A 24,904-nucleotide genomic window follows, 5' to 3' on the forward strand; every position below is an offset into this window, starting at 1 on the left:
CCTCGGCCCTCGTTCTGCTCAGCCTGCAGGCGGCCTGCTGCAGCCACGGCGCAATAATACTTAACGGGATATTGGTAAACAGTAATACATGTATTTCACCGCTGCCACACCAAACCCCGCGCTGTAGAGGCAGTATTGGCCCCGCCGCGGTTCCCTGCCAGGTCCCAGCGCTGTGTGAGGGCAGCAGCACAGCACTCTGGGGCTGCCCAGCAGTCTCCATCTGCCCCATCTGTCAGCCCCGTGTCTGCGGCTCGTTGGCGGACTCCAGAAACTTCTCCAAACTGCTCCTGATGTGCGGTGGCTGAGTCGCGGCGTGAGTGAGCAGGCTCGGGCCCATCTGTGCAAAGAGTGCTTTGGACAGTTTGGCTGTGGCAGCGCGGATGTTTCCTCCTGCTCCACGCACAGAGCCGCTGTTGGTCATGGTGCCCAGCAGGTGCCACAGGACGGCTAAAACCTTCTGCTCTACTGCGTGAGGCTTCCGCGGGTACAGGTCCATTACGAGATCTGCGAGAACGAGAGTGGTTATGGAGCACTACAGTGTACAACTCAGAAGCGATCCCCTGCTTTGGGAGATGTGTGGAAGTACTGAATGTCAGATCATCTTTTCACAGGAAAGGAATGCTGTGCACAGAAGCTGTCCAACTTTTGCTGAAGCATGAGAGGTCCAATATTAGTTACCGGCTTTCCCTACAAACGTCCCTTCTGTCCTCCTTCAGGTGAAGGGCCTGGAGAATATGCCCTATGAGGAGGGACTGAAGGAGATGGGGCTGTTGGGTTTGGGGAGGAGGAGGCTGAGGGGAGATCTCACTGCTCCCTTCAAATACCTGAAAGGTGATCACAGTGAGAGCGGGGTTGGTCTCTTCTCACTGGTGACAGTGGCAGGGCAAGGAGACATGGCCTCAAGTTGCACCAGGAGAGGTTCAAGTTGGATATCAGGAAACACTTCTTTACAGAAAGGGTTGTTAAACACAGGAACAGGCTCCACAGGGAGCTGGTGGAGTCACCATCCCTGGGTGTGCTTAAAATCCACCTGGATGTGGCGCTCAGGGGCATGGTTTAGCAGTGGGTTAAGAGTTGGGGCAGCATGGTCTGGTTGTGGTTGGACTTGATGATCCTGAAGGTCTTTTCCAACCTGAGCAATTCTATTCTCAATAATCATCTTTTCTTCTGTCAGTACTAGCTTCAGTGTGCATTATAAGGGGATAAAATCTGACAACTGGTATACTGTTAATGCTCACAGTGCACTGTGGCAGATACACAACCACCTCATCCTACAAGGAGTTTGCGTAGTTAGGATGGTGAACAAACAAACAGAAGTGTGCAGAGCAAAGCAGCACCTTACCAGCAAGTTTTTCTGTGATGTCTTGTTTTGCTTTTCCATTCACAAATTGGACTTTTGTGCAGAATGGCTGCAGAAGTAAATAGCTGTCTAAATTCAAAGAACAAAACACATTAAGAATTGTAAACAGAAAATTAAACCCCCCAGAAATAAACACAAAATTAAAAAGAAAAAAAAAAAACAAACTATGAATCTTACCTAGGATGCATTAACCCCAAGAACAGAAGTAATTTATTAAGGGAATATAAACATAAAGGGTTAATCTTAACAAGCCCTAATTCCACTGAGAGTCTGGTAAGATGTAGCATTTTTATTTACTGGAAGTAGTAACTTTCTGCTCCAAAGCCACCACACTTGAGGAAGGAAAACAGTTGTGCCATATGCAAACCCCAAGAGTCTAGTTCTTTGACCTGCTTAAGAGCTTCAGTATTCTGACATGGTTCTGGGTGATGACAGACCTGCTACACAAACATAACAAACCCACCTACACAGCATGGACAAGTCTAGCTATCTGTATTTCTGTACAGAAATACTACGGTGACTTGCATGAGAATAAAAACAATGATACTACACAAGGTGATGACTGAATGGAAATTACTGGAAAGAGCAGCTCTTTACATTTAAAACATAACACAATTAAAACTCTTTAAAATTAAGAGGAAGTAAGTTACCTAAGTGCTGACACAGAGCTTGAATAACATCCGTTGCAGCTGCGTAGATCCCTGGATTTTTGGAGTTGAGGTTGTTGTCTACCATGGCAGGAACTAACATGTTGATAACTGGTGATAAATTGTCTTTCAGCAATGGGATCATCTTGTGCATCGTCTCCAAAGCAATCTGATTGACTTTGCTGTTTGAGTCGTGTAAGCGAGACTTGAAAGCATCGAAGATCTGAAAACATATCCAAGACAACATTCATCTGAATTCATAAATATTTGAGGTGCATATTACATTTCTTGCTTTTTTTGTTGCACTTCCATTGCTCAACATAGCAAAAGATGGCTCTGATATGCAAATACTTGGGGTTATTTCTTTAGCTAGTAGACCAACACTCGCAATTTATTTTTATCACGAATTTTATCTGAATTTCCAGCCCTGCTCTACAATGTACCAGAAGTAAAGCAACCATCTGTAACTTTCAGGATGACTGAGATTTTTGCAAGTAGTGATGTTTAACAAGACATAGCTGTACTTCACAAAAAGAATGCCCAGCAGTATCTCTGAAACATGTTTAACTTCTGTCTCCTATAGCACAGTGACATGCTACTACAGTAATTATTACATAAGCCCTATTATTATGACCCCTAAGCATTATTATAAGATATGCAATGAGATGCTAAAACGTGGGGTTTTTTTTGCCTCTCAGAGGCATTAGGAGTAGGTATCCTTCACAGAAAAGATCTAGTCTGAACCTCCTACAATTTGCTCACACAGTGCTTATCCCCTAGTTCCTAGATCAAGCCCACTGTTCTAAATTTCACCTCTTTACAAAAGGAATCTTATCTCAAGGAATTAAAAGACATTCACAGTTAAGATACCAGGAAGTTTCACAGAAGTATTTTATTGATTTACAGCAAAGGCACTGCGTTGTTAAAAGTCAATCTCGTTTTCATTTTAACTGTTCACAGATCACAACTGTTGGACCTCACCACAGTATTTCTCTCCTAAAGGAACTCTTCCCTTACTGGAAAGGAGACTTACCCTAAGCCGTTATGTCACAGTAAAGACCCTTCCCCACTTTCTCCAGGATAAACAAAGGTAACAAAACCTGCAACTGTCCGTGACAGTGTCTCACATCTTGATTTGTCCTTCCTGCTTTGTCTGGAACCTGTTCCTACTTTGGTATTTTCTTAGCAGTGCCATGAAAGACTGCACACAGTATTCAGGAAATACTACTGCCCACGTGCAAGCTTCCAACTTCCTCCTCCCACTTGTTCCCCCTACTGCCTTTGCAGCTTACTTCTCTCCTCTTAAAGCACACCTGTCCCATCCCTCAGGATTTTCCTGTTAATCAGATATTCTCATTGCAAGAGGAAGCCACGATTTTTAGCAGAAAATTCTGTGATGCAATGTTAAAAGCTTTTTAATTGCAAAGCTTTTGTACACTTACCTTCACAATGTTCACAACAACAACGTCTTGATTGTTCTCCGTATCTGATAACAGTTGCTTAATTCCATTTATTCGATCACGGAAGTCTTTTGCATTCAATAAACCTACCATGTCCTTCACATATTCTTCACTTTCCAGGGAATTACGAGGAACTGGTTTCCTACTGACTTTGCGTGCTTCTGTCGTCTCTCTGTGGAAAAGGAAGAAGTCGGTCAGCAAACATCAGCAAGCTGAAATGAGTCTTTAGTCTTAAGACATTCCCCTTCCACATAAGGGCAAATATAAAAGCAAACAAAATCTTATCAAGCCTAGAATTAATTATTCTGATGGTGCCTGAAAGGAATCTGTTCCTGACAGATACACCCTAAACCTGGAGGCAGTGACAGACCCTGGGAACTCCATACTCTCAGGTACAGATTTTTTGTCCTGGCTTGAGTTCCTTGTGCTTTTAATTTTTCCTTTTCAGATCAATAGGAGACCTATTAGGAGCCAAAGCTGAAAACCAGAAATGGAGAGAGTACAGTGTAAAATCTTCAGCATCCCCAGTTAGAATCTAACTACTTAGTGCCCAAGGGCACAAACAGACCATTTTTACTGAAGCTACTGCTAGGCATGCTGGCTGTACAGAGCTTAGATGGCAACATCTTGAAATGATGGACCTGCCACGAACTCCAAGTGCTTCCTTACACTGTGTGCACTTTCATTGGTAGTCAATAAACAAACTTAACCAAAATGCACAAAGCCACTTTAGTATTAGCAACTACCCTCTCTGAAAGAACTTATTTGGGACATGTCTGGTTTTCTCATTTTCTTCGTGTTCTTCTCATGTCGTGAACCTTTCTGTGCTCCCTTCTCATCATGAGATTATTCTCCTAGATGTCAGTTACCAACAGGATAAAGTACTCAGGAAGATCATTACCTGTCAGTGATGTTGAGAGCATCTCTGGAAGTAGATGATGACCTTGAATGTCCAACATTACCAGAATGAGAACATTTTCCTTTTGCTGAGGGTGTGTCTAATGGCATCTCTCCCAAACCCTGCACAAAGATGAAACTACTTGTTAGGTTGGTTGGTACGTTCTGCAGTGCTTGGAGACTCTTTAGAGGCAAGTCGAAGAGCCATGCAAAGCTCAGCAGCAAAGTACAGTGGATCCAGTGTGTCTGCAAGGATCACAGGCATGCACGGGTCAGGTATCAATCACTGCATTCATTTCAATACCTGTCTTCATTTGATTACACACCTCCCATTTTCTATAGGTTCAATGTCTAGACCTAAAGACGACCAGTACAAGTTTATGTTCCTCACTTGTTAAAAAAGGTTTTCTACACACCTTTTGACGCAGATTGTTAACGAACTCCTTAATGTAAGGCAAATCCTTGGCTGGCACATACTTTTCAAGTGTTTTATCAAAATCAGGATGAGTCATCATGCAGAAGAGCATCTTTCGACCATAATACCTGCAGGACAAAACACCACAACATGCACCTGTGAGCACTGATCTGTTCAAACATAACTTCAAAACAGAAAAGCGCAAAAACATCACTATCTATCTGTGTAACCACACACCGTTTCATCTTCCCTGATAGAAACTCTGGTCAACAATCACTATCTGATCAACAGCTGAGCAAATTGAAGAATGACAACAGTCTTCCACTTCAGTGTTCAAGTACTGGCTGTATCGAGCTGGGGCAGTCCAGCTGTGGCAGTCAGCATGGATCCCAGTGCTCAGATTCCCAGCATGGCCTGGGTAGGGCACATGGCCAGAAGAGTACGTGCACGGATTCCCTCTCCTTCCTGCAGCCATGTGGGCACAGCTGCAGGAGATGTTTGGGTAATTCCCATCACACTTTATCTTAACAGCCATCAACCACTGTGGAGGAACATGCACTGAGCTACGCAGGCATTTCAGCCATCTCTAGTGTGCTCAGCTTAACTGCTGATGTTACTCACCTTGTTTGCTGTGAGCTATCCAGTGTAAACCTGGTGATGGCAGGGAAAGTCCTATCTAAAGTGACACCTTTGGTTCCAGACAGTATCCACTCCGGTCCCATACGTTCTACAATATCTGACATGTGCTGGGCTGTGCATCTTCTCACCACCGCATGCAGATGGCTAAAGAGAACACCACTGCTTAGTAAGAGCTCATCACAGTCGCTAACCAACAGAATTTATGCACCCTACAGGCATGGTGTACAACTACACTCTTATTCTTCATCATCATCTACAATGAGCATACTGCTGGCATGCAGATACCTATCCTGGCTTTACAGAAAAGACAGAGACTGGCAGCTTTATTGAATAGGATAATCCTTTGGAATAAGTATCTGCATTCACTCAGAATCCCAAAAAGAAGGGAAAAAGAAAAGCAATGTCCTGCTTGTTAGAGGACAGCTGCAGCCTCTCATTCCTTTACAGGGCAGTTTTTGAATTACTAAAGATGGTCAATTTTCTTCCATGAGAATTTGTTTTCCAATTTTCCTACAAATGTTTGTGAAATATCTTAGTAAGATCACCACTACACATTCCTTCCATCAGCTTTATGTAAAACAAGCCCCACATTCAGACAGGAATCCCCTATCATTTATATTAACTTAAAATCAAATAAAGCAGTATTGTACTGACTTCTAAAAGCTGTGCAGAAGCCTGTTTTCTTTAACACAGAGGGCATTACATTCTTATGTTGGTAAAAGTCAGAAAGATTGGAATTAATGCTCAAACTTGTGCAGGAAACTCATCTTGTATACAGACCCTGCAGTACCCACTGATCTTACGTGTTCACACTGTGCACTTCTGCAGATTTGGAGCATTACTGTTTTCCAATTTTAATTTCATCACTGGGTTTTTAAGGACAGTTTTACTGCACAGTAAATGAGGCACTGCTATGGCTTATCATCCCAAAGGAACACCAGGTCCAGGAGAAGGAGCTAAGAAAAAGAGCAGACTTGCTATCCACACTACTGGCTTCCCCAGCTTCTCAGCCTGACACAGCCATCCTACATTCTTCATGAATGACTCTTCCTGTTTCAGAAGGACTTTGTACCAGGAATACCACAGCCTCATTGGAATTAAAGGCATCTCGGGGTTATACTGCACAAAGCACCTTCATCTGGCACAAACACAGCTAGCAGGGTCTATTAAAGCTGAACACATTGCAACTCCAAATGGAGCTCAGGTTGGCAGCCTGCACTGAGTTCTTGGCTAACAGCTATGGTCTGAGCTGCTCCCTGGCTCTGTAGCTCAGTACTAGAGTTCAGTACCTGCAGCCATGTCTGTACAGCAGCCCCAGTGCTCATGAGTTGGGAGAAGGAGAACAGAAACAGTCTATCTACTACTGGTGAGAAAACAACAGCTGTGAGGCTTAACAACTCCAAGTACAACCAAGTCCCTGCTCTCCACAAGTGCCTGCTGCTCATGCAGAACAGTAGGAAATTGTGTCCTATGCATATCAGCTCATGCAATTAAGCAATATTCATACAGACAAGAAACATGGCTTTGAAATTTCTTGCTCTGGAAGCATGACCGTGAATCGAGAATCTGCTGAGTGAGGTGAGTTGGCAGCAGCCTCTGGTGTCTTTAGAGCAGTATCTCATAAAAGCTAACAACAATGCTTTTGATTGCTCTTGTTGGTAAAGCCAAAGCCAGTTTTGTAAGTGCTGAAGACTCAGCACATAGGCCTACCCAGGGCTGCCAGTGTGATACTTATGATCACAGTAGGCTTAAAACAGAAAATGGGTAAACTTTAAAAGGTCTTATGAGTTCTACAAAAAATCACACCTGTGAATCTGAACAGTGATGTGGTGAATACAAAAAGTATACAAAATGGATTTAGAACACATGATTTCTGTAATCAGGCAGTTCTGTCAAACACAGCTGTTCCATTTTCCCTCCAAACTCCCACGTGGGAAGGTAATTCTCACGTTCACTGTTACTGCCCATGGAGCTTCAGGTGTGCCACACAGGCTTTGGTGCCAATAAGGCCAGCATTTCCTGAAGCCAGGACTAGAGAATGTGAAGCTCACAGCGATGTGCCGTGCACCAAACGCACACTGTACTCTGTGATTTACTCAGTGTTTGCACTGATGGCTTCTTAGCTGTGATGAAATTAATCCCCATGTCAAACATTATATTCAGACTCAGTTCAGGTAATTCTGATGCCTTAAACATCTGAGAGTATCGCTGAGTTCACAAATTGAAGGGGTCAGATCTTTGCAGATCTCATGAGGATGTGTCTGTGTGTTTGAGCGTGCCATTGAAGACAAGGAGATCAGATTCAGCTGACTATGCTCAGCAGCACTGCCTAGCCAAAGACTTGTGAAAAAGTGAGGGAGTACCTAAGAGAGCAGTGGTGGGACCATTTACACGGCTTCTGAGTTAAAGAAGAGCACAGGTACAGCTTGCTGCTCTTACATGCTCCCACATGACCACGTGCAGGCATGCTTCTTAAATAATCTATATACTAAGGCAGATATTTGCCTTTCAGTTTGAAGTGCCAGTACTCAAAGTATGGCCCTCATTGGCTTTCAGAAGACACTATCAGTACATTCCAAAGCAACCAGCTTCACAGAATCATAGAACTGTAGGGGTTGGAAGGGACCTCTAGAGACCATTGAGTTCAACCCCCCTGCCCAGAAACAAAATAAGAAACAAAGCATCCTGAATCGAAACTAACTCTTATGGCTTCTAGCTATGCAGCAAATCTATGGACTGATATATAATGGAGCTTCTGAAATATTTAATGGAAAGGCTAGGTTACAAGAAATTCTTATCTAAGTGATGATATACACACAACAGATTAAACACAAGTAGGTATAAAGCTAACACACTGAAATACCTAATGGTATCTCAACAATGGCTCGGTCAAGTCTTGACGTTGCAGGAAATGAGGATATAAAAGAACAGAACAGCATACTTAACAGGTAGGGTGAAAGACAAGAATATAACTTCTGATACAGATTGAAGTGAGCTAGAGATCAGAATCACAAACCACGGAACCAGAAATGGAAGCTTGTCATATCTGAGAGGTAGTCAAGAAAATAAAGGCCGCCACCACTGCAAAGGAAATTAAATGCAGACAGAAAAATACTATTAAGCAGCAATGTACAGAGAACAAGATGAAATCAGCCAAGATGACTGCAGCTAGAGAACTGTTAAGTTCTAGATCACTTTTCTAAAGAGAAAGCAATGCTGGAGAAATCAGCAGCTGACTTTTTAGGTAATGCAAAAAAAGTAATGGGGGAATTACATTTTACATTTACACCAACAAACAATGCCCTGGCAGAAGCTTTGCACAGCTGACTTATCGTACTTCCCATTCGCTGCCTATTTTGACTGCTTTTTAATGGTTATATTTGATATACTTAATCTATTAACGAGTTAGTTCTTTATAAAGTCTTTGTAAGAATTACCTTTGCCCTCCATTTATAAGAGAACAAAGTGCACGTGCTGGAGTCACATTATTAACCATAGCCTTCAGTGCTTTTTCTACCTCTTCCCTTATAAATGTGTTGGATTCACCAGCTTTGTGCAAAAGGACTTTTACTGTATTATCTAGTTCTTGATCCATGCTCTTTCTCAGGTAGGTGAACAAATCCCCTAAACAGACCACAGCAGCTCGAGAAACACCTGAGCGTAAATTCTTGACCTGCACACAGGAAAAACCCAAACAAACAATGAATAATGTTTATAAAATAAACGTAAAAATAAGAAAAGCTTCACATTTCCCTAAGTAACTTCAAAAGCAAATACATTTCTAACTTGATTCACAATGTGTGAGAATTAAAATACATGCACTCAAAAATGTTATACAGTTACGCTGTAAATCTTTCAGTCCTTGAGCAAATCAAATAAGCTGTCGGTATCTGATGTATGAGCTGCTTTGCTGAGCTATAGGCTCATCCTTCTGAGACAGAGGAAAACTAATCATAAATGAACATACCATTTCACTTCAGTGCATCTCAGGACTATAAAATACATATATATACAGATACACACAGTCAGTGAAAAATTCTGCTACTAAAATTTAACCTCTTGAGCCACAGCCAAACTCGTTTCGTGGAGCTTCCCAGTCAGAACAGCTGCATGGTATGCAGACAGACATCTAATGAAGTTCAGACCTTCGATCTTCTTCTCCCTGTGCAAAGAGAAGGTTTAAACTCAAAACATTCACAAACGTCTCGCAAAAGAAATGAAACAAGAATTCAGAAGAACCAAACAGCAAGCAAGGTAGATTGCAGAATAAAACAAGGACATGCAACGTGTAACATTCTCTCCAGGTGAGCCTTGTCTGTTATGTGGCAGTAGGGCCATTTTAACGTACTCATCTCTTTCAGTTCTGTCTTCTGCTTGCAGTAGTGGCACCGTAGCCCCATTACACCACTCAGAGAACTGGTGAAGCTTCATACTTCACAAAAAATAACAAGACAGTATTGTAAACATTTCTGAAAGTTTAACTATTGAGCCTCCATTTACAGCACTGAAGTTACATTCATTAATTTCACAGAATCCTTGGAGTTGGAAGAGATTCTTAAGGGCCATCTAGTCCAACTGTCCTAGATGCTATTATCATCTTATCCTGCTTCAGCAGGGGGTTGGATTTGATGATCTCTAGAGGTCCCTTCCAACCCCTGCAGTTCTGTGATTCTGTGATCTTGCAGTGCTTTTAAAAGCAGGTGTTCAAAACGAAAGCCTTACACAGTGCACCCGGTTGCAGATAAGAAGTCTGCACGTACCAGTCGTCGTCAGCTAGCAGAGCCAGGGCTTCGGTCAGGGCCGCCTCCGGCTTTGCAAAGGGCTCTAGTTCTGATGGATCCATTACCTCAGGGCTGTGAGTGACCGATGGGGTGCAGTCCTTGTAGTGCCCTCGCGGCCCAAGAGAAATTTCATCTGAAAAGTCAGGAACTCTATCAAACACACTGTGCAATCACAATAGAACTATTCGCCCACAGGGAGGAAACAGACCTCAAGATTTTTGTAATTAGATTGCTGCTACAAAGGGACCAAGTTTCACACAGACAGTTTTCCCAGCCACGCTCTCAATCATTCAGTAGATGTGAATCAACTACTTTGCATACAGCTATCACCTCCAGAAGTCCCGAACACAAATGTAGTAGTCATTTTTCTAGATGTAAAAGCAGATGCACAGCGTGCTAAAGCACAGCACGGCAAGACAACAGAGCAGAATTCAGAGTCACTTGAGAACCCTGACCTTTGTCAGCAATAGGAATCTGTTCAGAAGAGGTTTCTGCTGTATATTTTAAAGGCATCTCAGTGACGAGATGTTCCCAGAAATGTTTTCCTTGGAGGGAGAAGGATTTGGAAGAGTCCATTTGCCATTAATATCTCGCGTTGTTGAAGCTGCTGAGTGAAAAAACCCCTCACAAGATGCAAACATCTCACTAACAAATTCTAGATGAAAATAGCTCCCAAGGAGAGTGATCAACTCCAACCTCCTTCACAATTGCTCCCAACACAGTAATGTCCCAAAGTGTCCTGGACAATTCATTGTACAAACAATTCGTACTAAACACAGCTGCACTCTGGAAATGTGCCACTCCACATCCCCAGAAATTTTAACTGTCTTTATATGTGGTGTAATGCAAGAGCTTACCAGAACTGAGCAGGGCTGAACATTTTGTCTTCTTCAAACTGGACGTTCTTAGCAAAGGATTTGGGGCAACGTTTTCTAATGGCAGTGACACGCTTCTTGACGGTGTCAATATAACCCCACAGAGCTTTAACACTAGAAAATAAATGTCAAAATGACAACAATTGCAATTCAGCAGAAGGAAAAAAACTACTACTTCCAATCCTCATTTGCCGTAAGCGCTTTACTCTGTACTGTTTGCACTCTAATGCAAATGACTCAAGAACAACCTGCTGTTCAGAATTCAATCCAGAGATACCTTATGTCATGCTGAGCATTCATCATTTCTAGTAATTAGCAGAGAACTTTAATTCCAACTTCAGCAGCATTTAACAGCACATTATCAATGTAATACAAAAAACAGTGCTCACTGTTGGTTGGCGCGTTCTCTGCTTCGTTCGGGTTCTGTCTTTCCCAGGGACTTCTTCCCTTTTCTTCAAGGCCTTTGCCCTCCTGATATTCTTTGCAACTTTGTTCTTTCCTTTCTTTTTTTTTCTGCCTCATCTTATTCTGGGCAGATTTTGACACAGTCACTTTTATCTACAGAAAGTAACAAACATTGTGATACCAAATCTAACAGAAAGCACAGCTACCCAACAACGTGCAAGGTTCCTAAGGAAAAGCCTGCCATTTCCCTGTTGTGTTGTTTCCTAATATGTCTCCTAATAATGTTTCCCTGTCACCAGCTAACCCACAGTGAAGCCCACAGGCCTTTAAAAGCAGTGGTGCGCAGCAGTGCAATCTGATGCCTGCCTCTTATATCTTTATGTTGCTTACAGTTCCCCAAGAAAACTTTCTATCTCCACTTCAGCACGCAGCCCTCCTCTCAGAGCATTTGGGTGACATGGAAACTTCCAGCACTGCCATTTGCCACTACAAAGCACCCAGGTTCAGCCTGGGGCTGTGCATGTGCAGAGCCCCACGCTGCACTAACACAGATGAGCTCACAACATCAGCACGCAGAGTCAGGCAGGAAACCATTTTTCCTCACTCATTGCACCCCCAGTGGTTACAGAGTCACTTACACAGAGAAGAACAACTTTTAGGGAGTAACTGATACAGAACAGCAAATACACAGTTCAGAGCTGTGCTCCAGCCCCAGCACAGCCCTGAAAATGGGTCCCAAATCCATTACTGAACTACCAGCAAATGTTAAAGATCACACATTCACTTAATTTGGTGCCATCAGCACTGGTAATTGGTGGTGTTTGTAATAGCCTGTTTGAGATGCAAACACAAGTTCCCTCTGGACCACATTAAGAAGATGAAATTTATTACCTATGCTGCTCACAATCAACAAATGCTACCACACTGCTGTGTTATTTAAACTGCACAGACACTGCAGGAAGTCACAGCACACAGAACTGTAACCCAAACTTTATGAAACAACTGTTAGAAAAGTAACACTGACTAAAGGAAATTCTTCCAGGTCTGATGTAACATCCTGCAAATATCACAAGATAAGGACTGTTTGCAAAATAAGCAGTCAGAGCCACAGTGCACACAGCCAACCACCTCAACCACCAACCACACAGCTCACCAATGCACTCTCTTTGTTGATGGAGCTTCGGTCTTCACCTTACAATGGAACTCCACAAATAACATAAATGAAAGGACTTGTATTCTATTGCAAGTTACCCGAGCTATGAATGAACATATTTTAATCCAACTAATGTCTACCACAATACACAGACTGCAAAATTGTATTCTGCTGTATTCAGACACAAAAACAGAAAGCAGGACAATAAAACAGCCCTGAGATCGTACCTGTCTCTCATTTTCACCATGGAAGTGAGAAGCACTGCTGTGCTGAATGCTTCTCCCACAGAGCCCTCGAGATAGCTCCTGCACACACTGGTTGTTTCCTTTCTCTACACACGTTACAGTCTGGCTTTGTGTTTGTGCAGAAGGAGAACTTCCAAACACACCTGAAAGGTATATTGTGTCACACCATTACCTGAGTAATTATTTCATTCAGCAGAACTCTGCAAAAAACTAAATGAAAACAAAATTAATTCCAGAAGACAACAACACTGCTGATGAACCACTACTGGCAATTTCCAGTCAAAGGTAATGTTACCTTGTCCCACTGTGCAGGATGGATGCCCATACCTGAGGGCACGCTGGGCTGGGAGCAAAACCTACCCTTCATAATCTGTTGCCATTCTTTTGGTACAATGGAATACCACAACCAGTAACTGCAGAACTTCCAGGCACAGCTCTCCGTATTTTCATTTAAACTGGAGACTGTTCAAAATCTAAAATGTTTTAAGGGTCTATTTTTCCTTCTGCCTTTTTACAGAAGTGTGTTTTCTAGCATTCTAAGAACGTGAGATGAAGGAGCCAGGTTAGTTTTCTCAATACCTTTACCAATGATCACAACTGCATCTTCAGATGGGACACTGGGGGAAATGGAACGTGGATGGCTCAGCTGCTGCAAGCTGCATGGCGACGCTGTGGAAGCACAGAGAAAACAAAATCACCCACTGCACACCAGCAAGGTTGCACATCTTATTCTTCCCACTATCAATGTACACAGGCATGCCAATGACCTTCAGGTATCACCCTATTTTCAGGTTACTGATGTTCACAGGCTTTACCAAATAATCACAATGATAAAAAGATCTCTGCCAGGAGATAGGAGAGAAAAGCAATGTTTGTAAGAGGAGCTTTCATCTTTTTACATCGCCTGGTTTCACCGACACCCCCACTGCAGCAGATCCTAATGGGGACTGTAAGTGCAGAATTGGTTCTGAAGTAATTCAGCACTACTGCATCAAAACAGAACACGCCACAATACTTCTCCCAAGCAGCACTTAAAGCATCCCATCTCCTTCGGTGGAGGATCTGAGGGAATGCAAGCTGCTATATGTTTATTTATTAGCTACATTTTACAGCATCACAGAGCTGTAGGGGTTGGAAAGGACCTACAGAGGTCATCGACTCCAACCCTCTGCAAAGCAGCTCCCCAGCCCAGGTTGCACAACAATTAAATAATTGTAATTAATTAATTAATAACCATTTGCTTTGGCATTTTAACTTGCATAGAGTGAAATTCCTTAGCATAAAAGATGGTTTTAGAAATACATACAGGTTAAAGTCCTTGACTTTACCAACAACCAACAGAGTACTTTAGAAACATAAACTTTCAAAGCTCTTCATGTACTCAGACTGCAAGAAATAATGTTTTGGTCCTTTTTCATGGCGTGTACTATCTCCTGACTTTTAATTGTGACTTAACTGGCACTCTACTTAACATCCAAAAAAGCCCAACTCATTGGAGTAAGTATAAAAACTACACTAGATGCCCTGAAATGCATTCTCTAGAAAGCCTCCATAACGGAGAACTCACGTGAATAGCAACATAGCACAGTCACAAACCTTTTGAGTGCATAAGATTTCCTTTTTCCTCCATATTTTGACTCTTAAGAAGAGCCCGTGGCACTTGTCTCTGCTTCCTGTTCTCATGATCTCCACACCCATTGCCACACTGCAAGCGATGGCCAACTACGCTAACATCAGGAGTCTCTTCAGTGCCGAATGTGAACCATGCAGAGGGAAAAGTACTGATGAAATCTTGGAGCACGCTTCTGGTGTACTACACATTCTCAGTGTTACATTCTCAGAGGCTCTCAGACTGCTTTTAGGCATGTGGTAGGAGAATTTCTACCTATGAAAGTCTGACAAAGCTCTCAGGCTTTCTTCATCGTTCACATGCAATGTTTTTCATCTACAGATAAACCCAAGTTCAAAATGAACATAATTAACTGAAAACATAACCTGTTTACATGGGTTGATAGTGATAGGACAAGGGGGAATGGCTTTAAACTAAGATGGGGCAGACTGAGGTTGGATGTGAGGAGGAAGTTTTTCACTCTGAGGGTGGGATGCACTGGAACAGGTTGCCCAGAGAGGCTGTGCCCTGGAGGCACTCAAGGCAAGGTGGACGTGGCTCTGAGCAGCCTGCTCTAGTGGTTGGTGACCCTACCCACAGCAGGAGGTTGAAACAGAATGATCTTTGAAGTCCTTTTCAACCCAGGCCATTCTGTGATTCAGTGATAAGAAACCTTTCCACTTCTGCATGCTAAAAGCCATAAAATACACTTTTATTTTACAAGTATTATCTATAGAAACTAAGCATTCATACAAAACACTCCATTTATTACAGTTCTGATTTTAGAACAAGTCAGCACGGATTACATTTAGGGGTTCATCTCTGCTTTTACAAACAGCACTCCAATTACAATACTTAGAAAGACAGCAGTATTTTCACGGACATGCTCTCCATAGGTCAGTGCTAAGGAGTTCATGCTGCAGTTGTGGCTTCTCCAGGCAGGTTCAGCTGATGCCCACATGCCCTGAAGGCCCACAGGGGAACTGGCACTGCCAACCTGGCTGTGTTCAGGTGAGCTCAAGGTGATGAAGCAAATGGAGCAGCTCCACTGGGAGAGCGTCAGAGAGCTGGAGCTGCTCAGCCTGGAGCACAGGATGCTGCAGGGCAGTGGGCACAGCCTGCAGCCCAGGAGCTCCCACCCCACCTGGCAGCACTGCAGTAGTGGCTGCTAGCAGGCAGACAGGTTTAGGGCATCAGCTGCTACAGCCTGTATGACTTTGTGTGTTTTACAGCAATGTAACCATAACTATCTACCCTAAGCTTTCTACTTTCCCTGCAACCAGCAGAAAGATGTGCTTCCAGGGAGCAGCTCTTCACACAGTCATTCATTGTATTACATGGAAGAGGGCAAAAATGATGTGTCATACAAAACCGGGGGGGAAAACAAGCAGGGCAAAAGGTAAACATTATAGAGGGGTATGTACACAGTTGCACAGGTACATGCTGTAGTCCTTTTGCTTCTTTCAACTCTAAGTGCATAACAGGTACAGCATTTTCAAGAAAGAGATCCATAGACCCATTGAAAACAGCCCAGAGGAAAGCCGTTACAGCAGCTGTAAGGTTGGACCTCAGGAGGAAAGCTAGAAAAAAACAGAAGCCAGTCTGGAGTATAGGAGACAGAAGGGAGGAAAAAAAAGAACAACCTTCTGCTACATAAAAAGGGTCTGCTTACAGTAAGAAAACATACAAATTCTTTCAAGTAAAATGAAATAATGGGGCTAAGTTACAGCAGGGGGAATTTTGGCTCAATGTGAGAAAAAAATTACTTTAATTGGTGAGAAAAGTTAAACACCAAACTGATCTTTGGAAATTTTTCAGGTCTCAGTGTGGAAGTTCGGAGCGTTCTGAGCTTTGACCAGTGAGATGGGCCGAGGCCAGGCAGCAGGAGAAGGAAAGCACTTCTCACCAGTCAGCTAGCTGCACACGTATTACGTTGACCTTATCAGTAAAGCAGAGTCAGCCCTTCACAGGGGGTCCAGTGCTGCGTACTCCTACCAAGCAGCCGGTTCGGTAAGCAAAGTAAACGTGCTGCCTGATATCTGACACTGAAGGTCAACTTCTCACAGAAGATCTTTTCATATAAGGAATGCAAAAATCATTAACCACACTAAGTATTGCTGTGTATGTGAAATGTTTGCTTCCTGACTTCAGCTGTTACTTGACAAACCTATTTTCTAATTTATCCTGAGAAGAGGAAAACGGCTTTATCTAAAATGAGGGGCATTAACCTCTGTGACTGAGCAAAGCCCAACAGTATTGGTCATGAGAATAACTGATTGATTGGGATGGCTTGGCAAATTGAGGCCCTTCAATCTCCATGACACCAAGCCTTGTAACCTTGATGGAAAAATGCTGAGCTGCAGGAGGCTGCATCCGAGACACTGGGAATAAAGGCCAGAAAAGCACCTGGGAGCACAGCTTTATCCCTTCTTTTTCTCTAAGGAAACATCTTCTAATTGAACCAGAGTTGATTAAGTGTACATAATCATAAGCAATTGGTTTCTGTCCATGACAGCAATCTGCAGTTACCTGTAGTGGCATCGCTTCAATTTCCTACCAGGAAATTAGCTGCTTACAACCTCTGGACCCTTCCTACTCTTCTCTGCTGACATCCAATGAACATACAAGCAATACACTTATGATTTTTGAAGTGCACGTACTCACAGGCAGCATTTCCATTAACACAGTTTATCCTGACACAGAAAGGAGGAAACCCTTAAGCTTCTCCTTCCCTGCTGTTCCACAGCATGACCCCAACTTGACCACATACTGTTCAGCGATTACCTTAAGAGCTCAAAGGACATAAATTCACCAAACAGGCAAGAACATGCCAAGTGACACCAGCTAACTATACTGTCACACCAGTGAAGCAGGGAATGCATCCGTAAGCACGGTGAGATACCTGTGCTTGAGTTATGTTCTGCCACACTTGCATCTCTACTTGTTGCTGAAGGGATTCTTGCAGGCTGTGCTTTACTTCCCAGCAGAGGAAAGGTGTCTGACCTGTTTCAATACAGAAAACATTTTAGAAATACAATTCTACACTAGTCAGAGCCTAACTAAATAATACTTTCTAGCAAAGACATCAACAGATTCTAGTTTCTGCTCCCCAGTGAACCAAGGAGGCAAATATTTCCAGAATCCTTCAACACGTGTTTGCACTGAGTAGGAAAAGAAAACCAATTGAGAAGAAACAATTTGGTGAGCAGCTCCATTACTAAGAACAACAGAAAGACAACTAAGAGTCAACTTTACAGTAGGACTACAGCGAGCACAAACTCAAAAAGCTAAGGAACCATCAGGCTTGATGCTGCTGGTTCCAAACTGGTGAGCAGAGCAAACAATAGGGAATAAATCCACCACCCTCTGCCTATCAGCACTGAGCTGTTTGCAGCTCAGCTTCTAGCAGACAGATAATCACTGTGAAAATGCTGTTATCTACAGCACCATCTTGAGACTTCTTCTTAAAAATAATGTGCTTGAATACTAAATACCATTCACCCCAGTGCACTGCTCTGTTAAACAGCAAAGTACAACATGCACCAAACCTAAGGACCAGAACGCACACAAATGAAGGACTTGCACCCTTCTGAGGTAGTACTAATATGACAATCGTGCTCTCTCTGCTCACGATGGTTTAAAGGTGAATACACTGATACTTCTAAAAGCAGCCTGCACTTCTGTTGCCCAGCTGCCCTGATTTTAGGGTCAGACAATGCCCTTTTCTAATGCAGGCAAGCTTACACCTGAACTAAACTGAAAGTTTTCTGGACATTCCAAGGCTTTTCAAGCCCTTGGGATATAGTTTGTCATGCCTACAAGTTCAGACTTCCTGCCAGAAGTCACTTCTTTGTTACCAGCTCAGCATTCCAGAGCTCTGAATCCTGTAAAACATTAATGTGTGTGTCACACAGCAGTGGAAATGGCATGTTGTACACTATGTGTACTCAGTCAGAGGTATTCTAGCCACAACTGCAAGTGGAAGAACATCACACACACCAGTTCATAGCCCTGACATGTCAGGGATTTTAGCATTACCACATATTATTTTAAAACCTGTGATACAGAGGTAATGCATATGGAGAAGGTAAGTACACATAGGTGAGTTCAGAGAGATCACAGCTCTGAAAATCCTGTTTCTGAATCGTTCCAAGTCTCGTTCCATCTCAATAACCTTTCTTTTGTATGTCCCACCTTTTCCTTTCTATTCTGTTAATACACATACACAAAGATAAAAGGTGTTATCAGAACAGGGCTATAAGCGACTTTATCTTGGTCTGCTGCGCAGGAAAGGAGATACTGTACTGCACAATTTGTAACATTTCTCAAAAGACTTTTTTATTTCCTTAAGAATAGTTTACAAAATGGAAACAGCTCATGATTTGCAATAGTAAGGTGCACCTATGCTGTCTTCATTTCATTGCAAAAAACCAACAACCAAGAAACCCAAAAAACCACACTAGCTTCAACATCTGGCTACATCAAGCAGACTTCAGTCCTCTTCTTAACCCACTCTCCCTCCTCTCACTCATTAGTTTCTGCTATGGCTCACATCACTTCTGTGACAAGCTCAAGTCTTAATAAAATATTTACTGCTGCTGCCAGTACTTTACCAACAGTGCTGTGTTACTGTGACTGCACCATGGGACTCTTTCCAATTAAAAACCAACAGAAACTAGAATATAATTAACCAGCGATGGCATAAAGCGATATATTTTTTTAGGTTGGGAAATAACTCCCAGATAAAAATCAAGCTATTAAGCAAAGCAGCCTCGTTGAGAAGATGAATCAGAGATTCCAACCCCGTTAATATGCAACTAACACCAGCAGGGATTGTGTGAGACTTTCAGAGCAGAGTTAACATGCAAGTTCTACTCACGTTACTCTCCTTCTCTGAGGGACAGCGGACACAGGCGGGGTCAGAGACTCCTGGCTGTAAACTCCACTTTCACTACAGGAGCTTGGGGAGGAGGCATGAGAAGAGGACTCTGCAGACACATCAAGCTTAACAGCAGAATCAGGACTGTCAAGCTCTGAAAAGTTACTGCTGAGCTTTGCTCTCTTCTTAGCTGCGCTATTTCGTAGAGATCTAAGTGAGCTCTGCATCTAAACAGGATTGGGAAACAAAAAAAAAACCATTTTCAATGACTGCATAGGAATAAAGCAAAAGAAATGATGACTATCAATTCAATGGCAGTTCAGCACACGTGGCCCTACAGGGCAACGTCACTCGACATTTCCACAGGTTACGTGGCATTGCAAAGATCCCTTTCGTTGTTTTACTTCACCTTCACCTGGTGTAGGGATCCTGCTTTGGCAGGGGGGGTTGGACTCCATGATCTACAGAGGTCCCTTCCAACCCCTATGATTCTGTGATTCTGTGAAGAATAATTACTGCCTTCCTCTTCATGCTGTGCTCCTGTTCTTAGATGCACAAGGACTAAAGGCAGAATTTGAGACTCAATTTCTATCAACTGTGACTGAACTGAACACAAATTGCATGGGGAAGGACCACACCCAACACAACCATCTGCAGTACCAACGCTTCTCACATAATTAGCAGTGCTTCAGACAAGGAGGACATAGCTGCACCACTGCTGGAAGCAATGCATCACAGCTCTGAGGCACCTGACTGTGTTGCAGCCTGGTGTAGCTCCTCAGTGCCTCTCAGGCACCACAGGCCCTTGAGCAGCAGAGGCAGGGCCAGGATCCCTCAGCAGCAGCAGGCACAGCAGCAGGGACAGGCACAAGCCCCTCCAAAACTGAGAGCAAGCCTGATGTCAAACATATTGATGCTGTATGAAACAGATGCAGGTGGCGTCATGCTCATCCAGCTTCTCACATTTATATACCAAAAAAACCAACTGAATTCTAAGAGACCTGGGAAGGGCTGAGTACCACAGACAGCCTGCTTCAACGGACTTGGGAGGTTAAGGAAGCTCAGAGTCTGAAGAACCCTTCATCATCAATGAAGTGATTAGTGGTTTGGGGCCCTTACTTCTAACTGAAGAAGCATTACTTTAAAGCTGGTGTGAGATTTACAGTGAAGCCTAAACACCAAAAGAGTTTGGACAAAGGGTTGCTATTCTGTCTCAGCAGCACAGTAACTGAAAACATCACGTCTTCAAGTGACAGTATGATGCCTGGAACAAAAACAGTAAGTGTGTTCAGAATCAGCATTTCTTACTTTACCTAGCTTCTCTTGGACACTCAATGGTATCTCACTGAAGATCTGCTGCACTGACAACCAGCAGCAATCAGTTTCAGTCAGAAATGTGTTATTTTCTGGCTTATAATCTATCCATTGGAAAAGTGTGTCAATTCACACATAAACAAACCTCTTCTTGGTCCACCTCCTCGTCATCAACACTCAGCTCTGAAACATCAGCTGCAAGCTTCCTGCTCACTTCACTCATCCACGTGTCCTCACACTGCTCCACTCCCCCCTCTTCCCTGCAGGGCAGCGGGCTGGCGAGGCGTGGGATGGGGCGCACGGGCCTGCTCCCAGCCAGGCCCCGCCGTGAAGATGGGTGTTTCACCAAGGTGGGCTTCAGCGGCAGAGCAGAATGCTTCTCCTGCAAGTTGTCCCCTGGATAAGACAGAGCAGACGTCAGTGCATTGGAAGGATGACAGGAACACAGTGCTGCCCAGAAGGAGCAGCATGCCTCACTTCTGTGTCACATGGGGAAGCTGCTGTTAAAAAGAGGGGAGCTTTACTGCTCGAAGCACGCTTACACACTTGATTGTATTTACTGTTACAAACATTTCAAGAGCATCCAGTCAGGCTGAGTATGAGAAAGTGTTGGTAAAAATAACAAGAAAAAAAGAGATGGGTGTCCAACAAATGCTACCATAACCAGCTGTACCAACAATAAAGTTATACTGAAGGAACAGAACAAAATAAAATGTTGATACACAGAAAGTCATCAACCTTCAAGACTACATTTTGTGCCTTCAAGATTACATTTTGTGCATTCAAAGGCCAGATGGCTTCCAAAGAGTTAATTCAGAAAGTTTCTACATATGTGCAGGAATATGAGAGACAATGAAGATAAAATTCAGAACGGACTTCTTTAAATCAGGGCAAAATTAAATGTGGAAACTGTAACTTTGCTTAAAGGCAGGATGCTTCTGAGTGGGGGCATCAGCTTAAGCTCTACAGATTCTGAAGTCATTTTAACCGATAAGAAGACGGCCTTTACTAGGTACTTGAAAGAAAGCAGGTAAATGGTTTGAGTCATCATAACAAAATCAAATTATTTCAGGTTAACTACTGATCTATACACGAGGTCTCCAAGGACTGAGAAATCAGACCACAAAGAGCAGCCTCTGCCAATAGCTAACCAGCATGAATTGGGATGAAATGAGCACCTACAGCCGCAGCACCACACGATTCCCACTTTACCCAGCACTGTCAGTTTTCTGACTGCTGCTTGCAGCCACTTTAAATGCAAACGTGAAATCGCTGCTCAGTACACGACCAACACTCCTACCTGCACTGTTCGTTCTTGGCTTCTGAGAACTTGGCTTGTGCAGCCCCTCAAAGCTTTTTAGAGGCCAGGAGTTTGAAAAGCTCATGGTGTTATCTCGTGACTTCTTCGGGGAGTCAGCTGGAGAGGAGAGGTGCCTGGGGCTGCTCCCGGGTGATGCCAGCGGGTAGGACGGCAGGATGAGGGCCCCCTGGCTCACACTGGGATCTTGTGAGCACGATGTTTGTTCCACTTGACTGCACACACTTCTCTGGGTCTTGCTGGAAAAATTCAGGCTGGCACAAACTGAGCAAAATAAAAGAAAGCACTATCTGTGGTAATTACTCTCTCTGACAGCTCTAAAGATAATAATTAGTAAGGAAATAATGCACTCTCTGCACAGTTAGAACTGAAGGCTGGCATTTCACCCAAGCGATTACAGACAGATCAGCTAACTTCATTTTGCAAACTGCGTTCTCCCTCATGACATCCATCCCCTCTCTGGATTTGGTCAGACAGGGCTGAGCCTAAGCTGTTTGCAGGCACATTAGTAAAGAACTATACTTCAAAGAGAAGATACATTCAAGCAGACTGAATGCAGCTCCATTGTCTGCTGCTCAATATTCCACGACTGCACTGCATAATGTCAACAGACAACTTTCAAACTTGGGTGATGCAAGATTATAAATACAGCACAGATGTTTTAAGTGATACTGCCTTTAAAAAAATTTCAAATACATGTTTTTCCTAGAAACCAGTAGAATCAAAAATGGAAAGATTCTGAACAAGGACAAGACAACGTATTACAGTTCTTATTTCTTCAGCCAGCATATAGAAAGAGAGACTTTTCCCAAGAAATGTGCACTGCCCTGTGAGACAGGCAACATCCATATACCTTTGTCTTGCTGGCATTTATTTAATCCCAAAAACTGTAAAGCAGAGTCCACACTACCACTCTTCCCACATGTTTGTGTGTATCCAGGCGTTCCACATTTCCCTGAAAGATGTGGCTGATGAGAGCCTACAGCACCTGTCAAAGGAAGAACACAATTAACAAGATGAACGTTTAACATAGGACATTTAATAAAATGTATACAGCATTTAGCGGTGCATTAAGACACTGGAGCTTTGTAAAAACTAACCAGCCTCTAAGTGATTAACACAAGAGTTTCGAAGCAACCTCATAACCTTGCTCTCAGGCACAAGCTAGAGAAATGCCACACCGCTCCCCCAGGGTGCCCTTCCAACTCTGAGAGTCAGTGGGGCTCACAAAAGCCCGTGGCAGAACAATCACCTCTTTAAATATATGACAGCAGAAGGAAGACAACACCTTAAAACCCCAAAACACAGTGAGTTTCTTTACAGCCTTTCCACTCTCAGCGTAACAGTGAGGAAACTGCATTCCACACGTGTCAGTGCTCCTCAAAGGACACACAGCACTCAACCAATGCCAAGGGAAGAGAACAAGGCAGGCTTGGTCTTGCCCAGCCTTTTCTTGGCTACTCAAATACCAACCCCTAAGCTGACACTGTTAGTATAAATTAAGTACAGTCCTACACCTAAAAATCTTTTCCAGATCTGGCTTTCAAAAACGTGATGTTTTCCATCCTTTAAAACAATCTTTAAAGCTCCCTCTTTAGGCAACACACAAATCTAGATGAGGTGAACCGATCCAGACTTCTAAAGAGCCCAACACGCTGTCCAGTTTGTGGTTTAGTATTTCATATCCTGCAGTCACTATCACCTGATTCTTGGTAAGTGCTATTCCAGCCAACCATGTATTCCTGCTCAAGAGACACTAAAATCCTGTGTCTCTTTATTTACCTTCTTTATCTGCAATTCAAATTGTATTTCACAGCTTTAGGAAGCTCTAGCTGAATGACACCACCCTGCACAGCACTTCTTCCTCCCTTTAGAGGGGCAGAAGGAAACTGTACCTCAGGGACCACCTGAATCCGCTTGCTTAATACATCCGTGCTCACACAAGCACACCATTCCTGTTTGATCTTACTGCGAAATAATGTGGCACTATTTGCAATAAAAAGGTGGACCCATAAGCTCTGCTGGAGCTATCAAATCCAGTCAACATCTATGTGTGTGCAGTTGGATTGCAGAATGGGGGCAGGTGCTGAGATGGTGTAACTGTCCCTAGCAGAGCTGGCTGCAGAGCTGCCTCCAGCTGCAGGCATCACCCCATGCCTGCTACACAGTTGAGCTGTGAATGACACTCCAGAGCCAAACCAACAGCTGCAGGCAAAACTCCTGAAACAATATGTTTCTGTTCAGCTCATTATAAACCAGCTTGCAAATGGCAGCTCAGACACGTACCCACGTTAGAACTTACCAGCACCAGGAGAAGGATGCTCAGAATTAAAATCTACGCTATTCTGAAACAAATTTCTTGATGGGCTTCTACTGAAAAATAACTCATCGCTGCTTGGCATTCCTTGGGAGGGCTGTAGCCTTGGAGAATGGAGATAATCACCAGGTGAAGGGAACTGCAGAAAGGAGCACAAGGAAATGAAAGTGCAGGTGAATCGAGTGCTCTCTCACAGTGCTGCACACTGCCCACGAGCCCCCACAGCCCCACCGTGCCCCCCTCACCTGCCAGCACACCACGGGAGCTCCTCTGCTAACCACACTGCAGCTGCACAGCGTTCTGCCCCATGGCTTACCTGCACTGCTACTCTGCTTGGCCAATCCCAGAGGAATCCTACCTAGGAGAAAGCAGCTGTGGCTTTGCCGTTCTCACTCCCACAGGTTGACACCGCACGTGCAAGACAAAATGGAAATCAAGAGTTGTGCTGCTCATCAGTTTTAAGAGTTAAGCATTAACGTTTTGATTTACATCCGTTAAATCATCACATAGGCAATGGCTATTTGAGCTGTGAGAACAGCCTGCTCCAGATGGAGCTGAGCTCTGCACCACCTCACCCTGCAGTGAGAATC

General features: G+C 43.5%; 1 protein-coding gene across 1 annotated transcript in view; it reads right to left on the reverse strand.

Moving 5' to 3' along the window:
• Positions 1–79: 79 nt before the first annotated feature.
• Positions 80–24,904, reverse strand: part of TOGARAM1 (TOG array regulator of axonemal microtubules 1) — a 36,252-nt gene continuing 11,427 nt past the window's right edge. The window contains exons 2-22 of the mRNA XM_065748815.1: positions 24,300–24,453; positions 22,851–22,985; positions 21,980–22,261; positions 20,825–21,075; positions 19,366–19,592; positions 17,389–17,489; positions 14,474–14,620; positions 13,457–13,546; positions 12,860–13,020; positions 11,464–11,632; positions 11,057–11,188; positions 10,179–10,332; positions 9,475–9,580; positions 8,856–9,091; positions 5,401–5,562; positions 4,781–4,907; positions 4,369–4,487; positions 3,450–3,639; positions 2,011–2,230; positions 1,343–1,429; positions 80–504 (exon numbers count right to left, since the gene is read on the reverse strand). Coding sequence (XP_065604887.1) covers positions 233–504; positions 1,343–1,429; positions 2,011–2,230; positions 3,450–3,639; positions 4,369–4,487; positions 4,781–4,907; positions 5,401–5,562; positions 8,856–9,091; positions 9,475–9,580; positions 10,179–10,332; positions 11,057–11,188; positions 11,464–11,632; positions 12,860–13,020; positions 13,457–13,546; positions 14,474–14,620; positions 17,389–17,489; positions 19,366–19,592; positions 20,825–21,075; positions 21,980–22,261; positions 22,851–22,985; positions 24,300–24,453 — 3,522 coding nt within the window. The 3' untranslated portion in view covers positions 80–232. The remainder of the gene's footprint in view (positions 505–1,342; positions 1,430–2,010; positions 2,231–3,449; positions 3,640–4,368; positions 4,488–4,780; positions 4,908–5,400; positions 5,563–8,855; positions 9,092–9,474; positions 9,581–10,178; positions 10,333–11,056; positions 11,189–11,463; positions 11,633–12,859; positions 13,021–13,456; positions 13,547–14,473; positions 14,621–17,388; positions 17,490–19,365; positions 19,593–20,824; positions 21,076–21,979; positions 22,262–22,850; positions 22,986–24,299; positions 24,454–24,904) is intronic.

This window comes from Cyrtonyx montezumae, unplaced genomic scaffold (genome assembly GCF_038088225.1).
Source record: "Cyrtonyx montezumae isolate F1298 unplaced genomic scaffold, pur_monq_1.0 scaffold_10, whole genome shotgun sequence".
Classification (NCBI taxonomy): domain Eukaryota; kingdom Metazoa; phylum Chordata; class Aves; order Galliformes; family Odontophoridae; genus Cyrtonyx; species Cyrtonyx montezumae.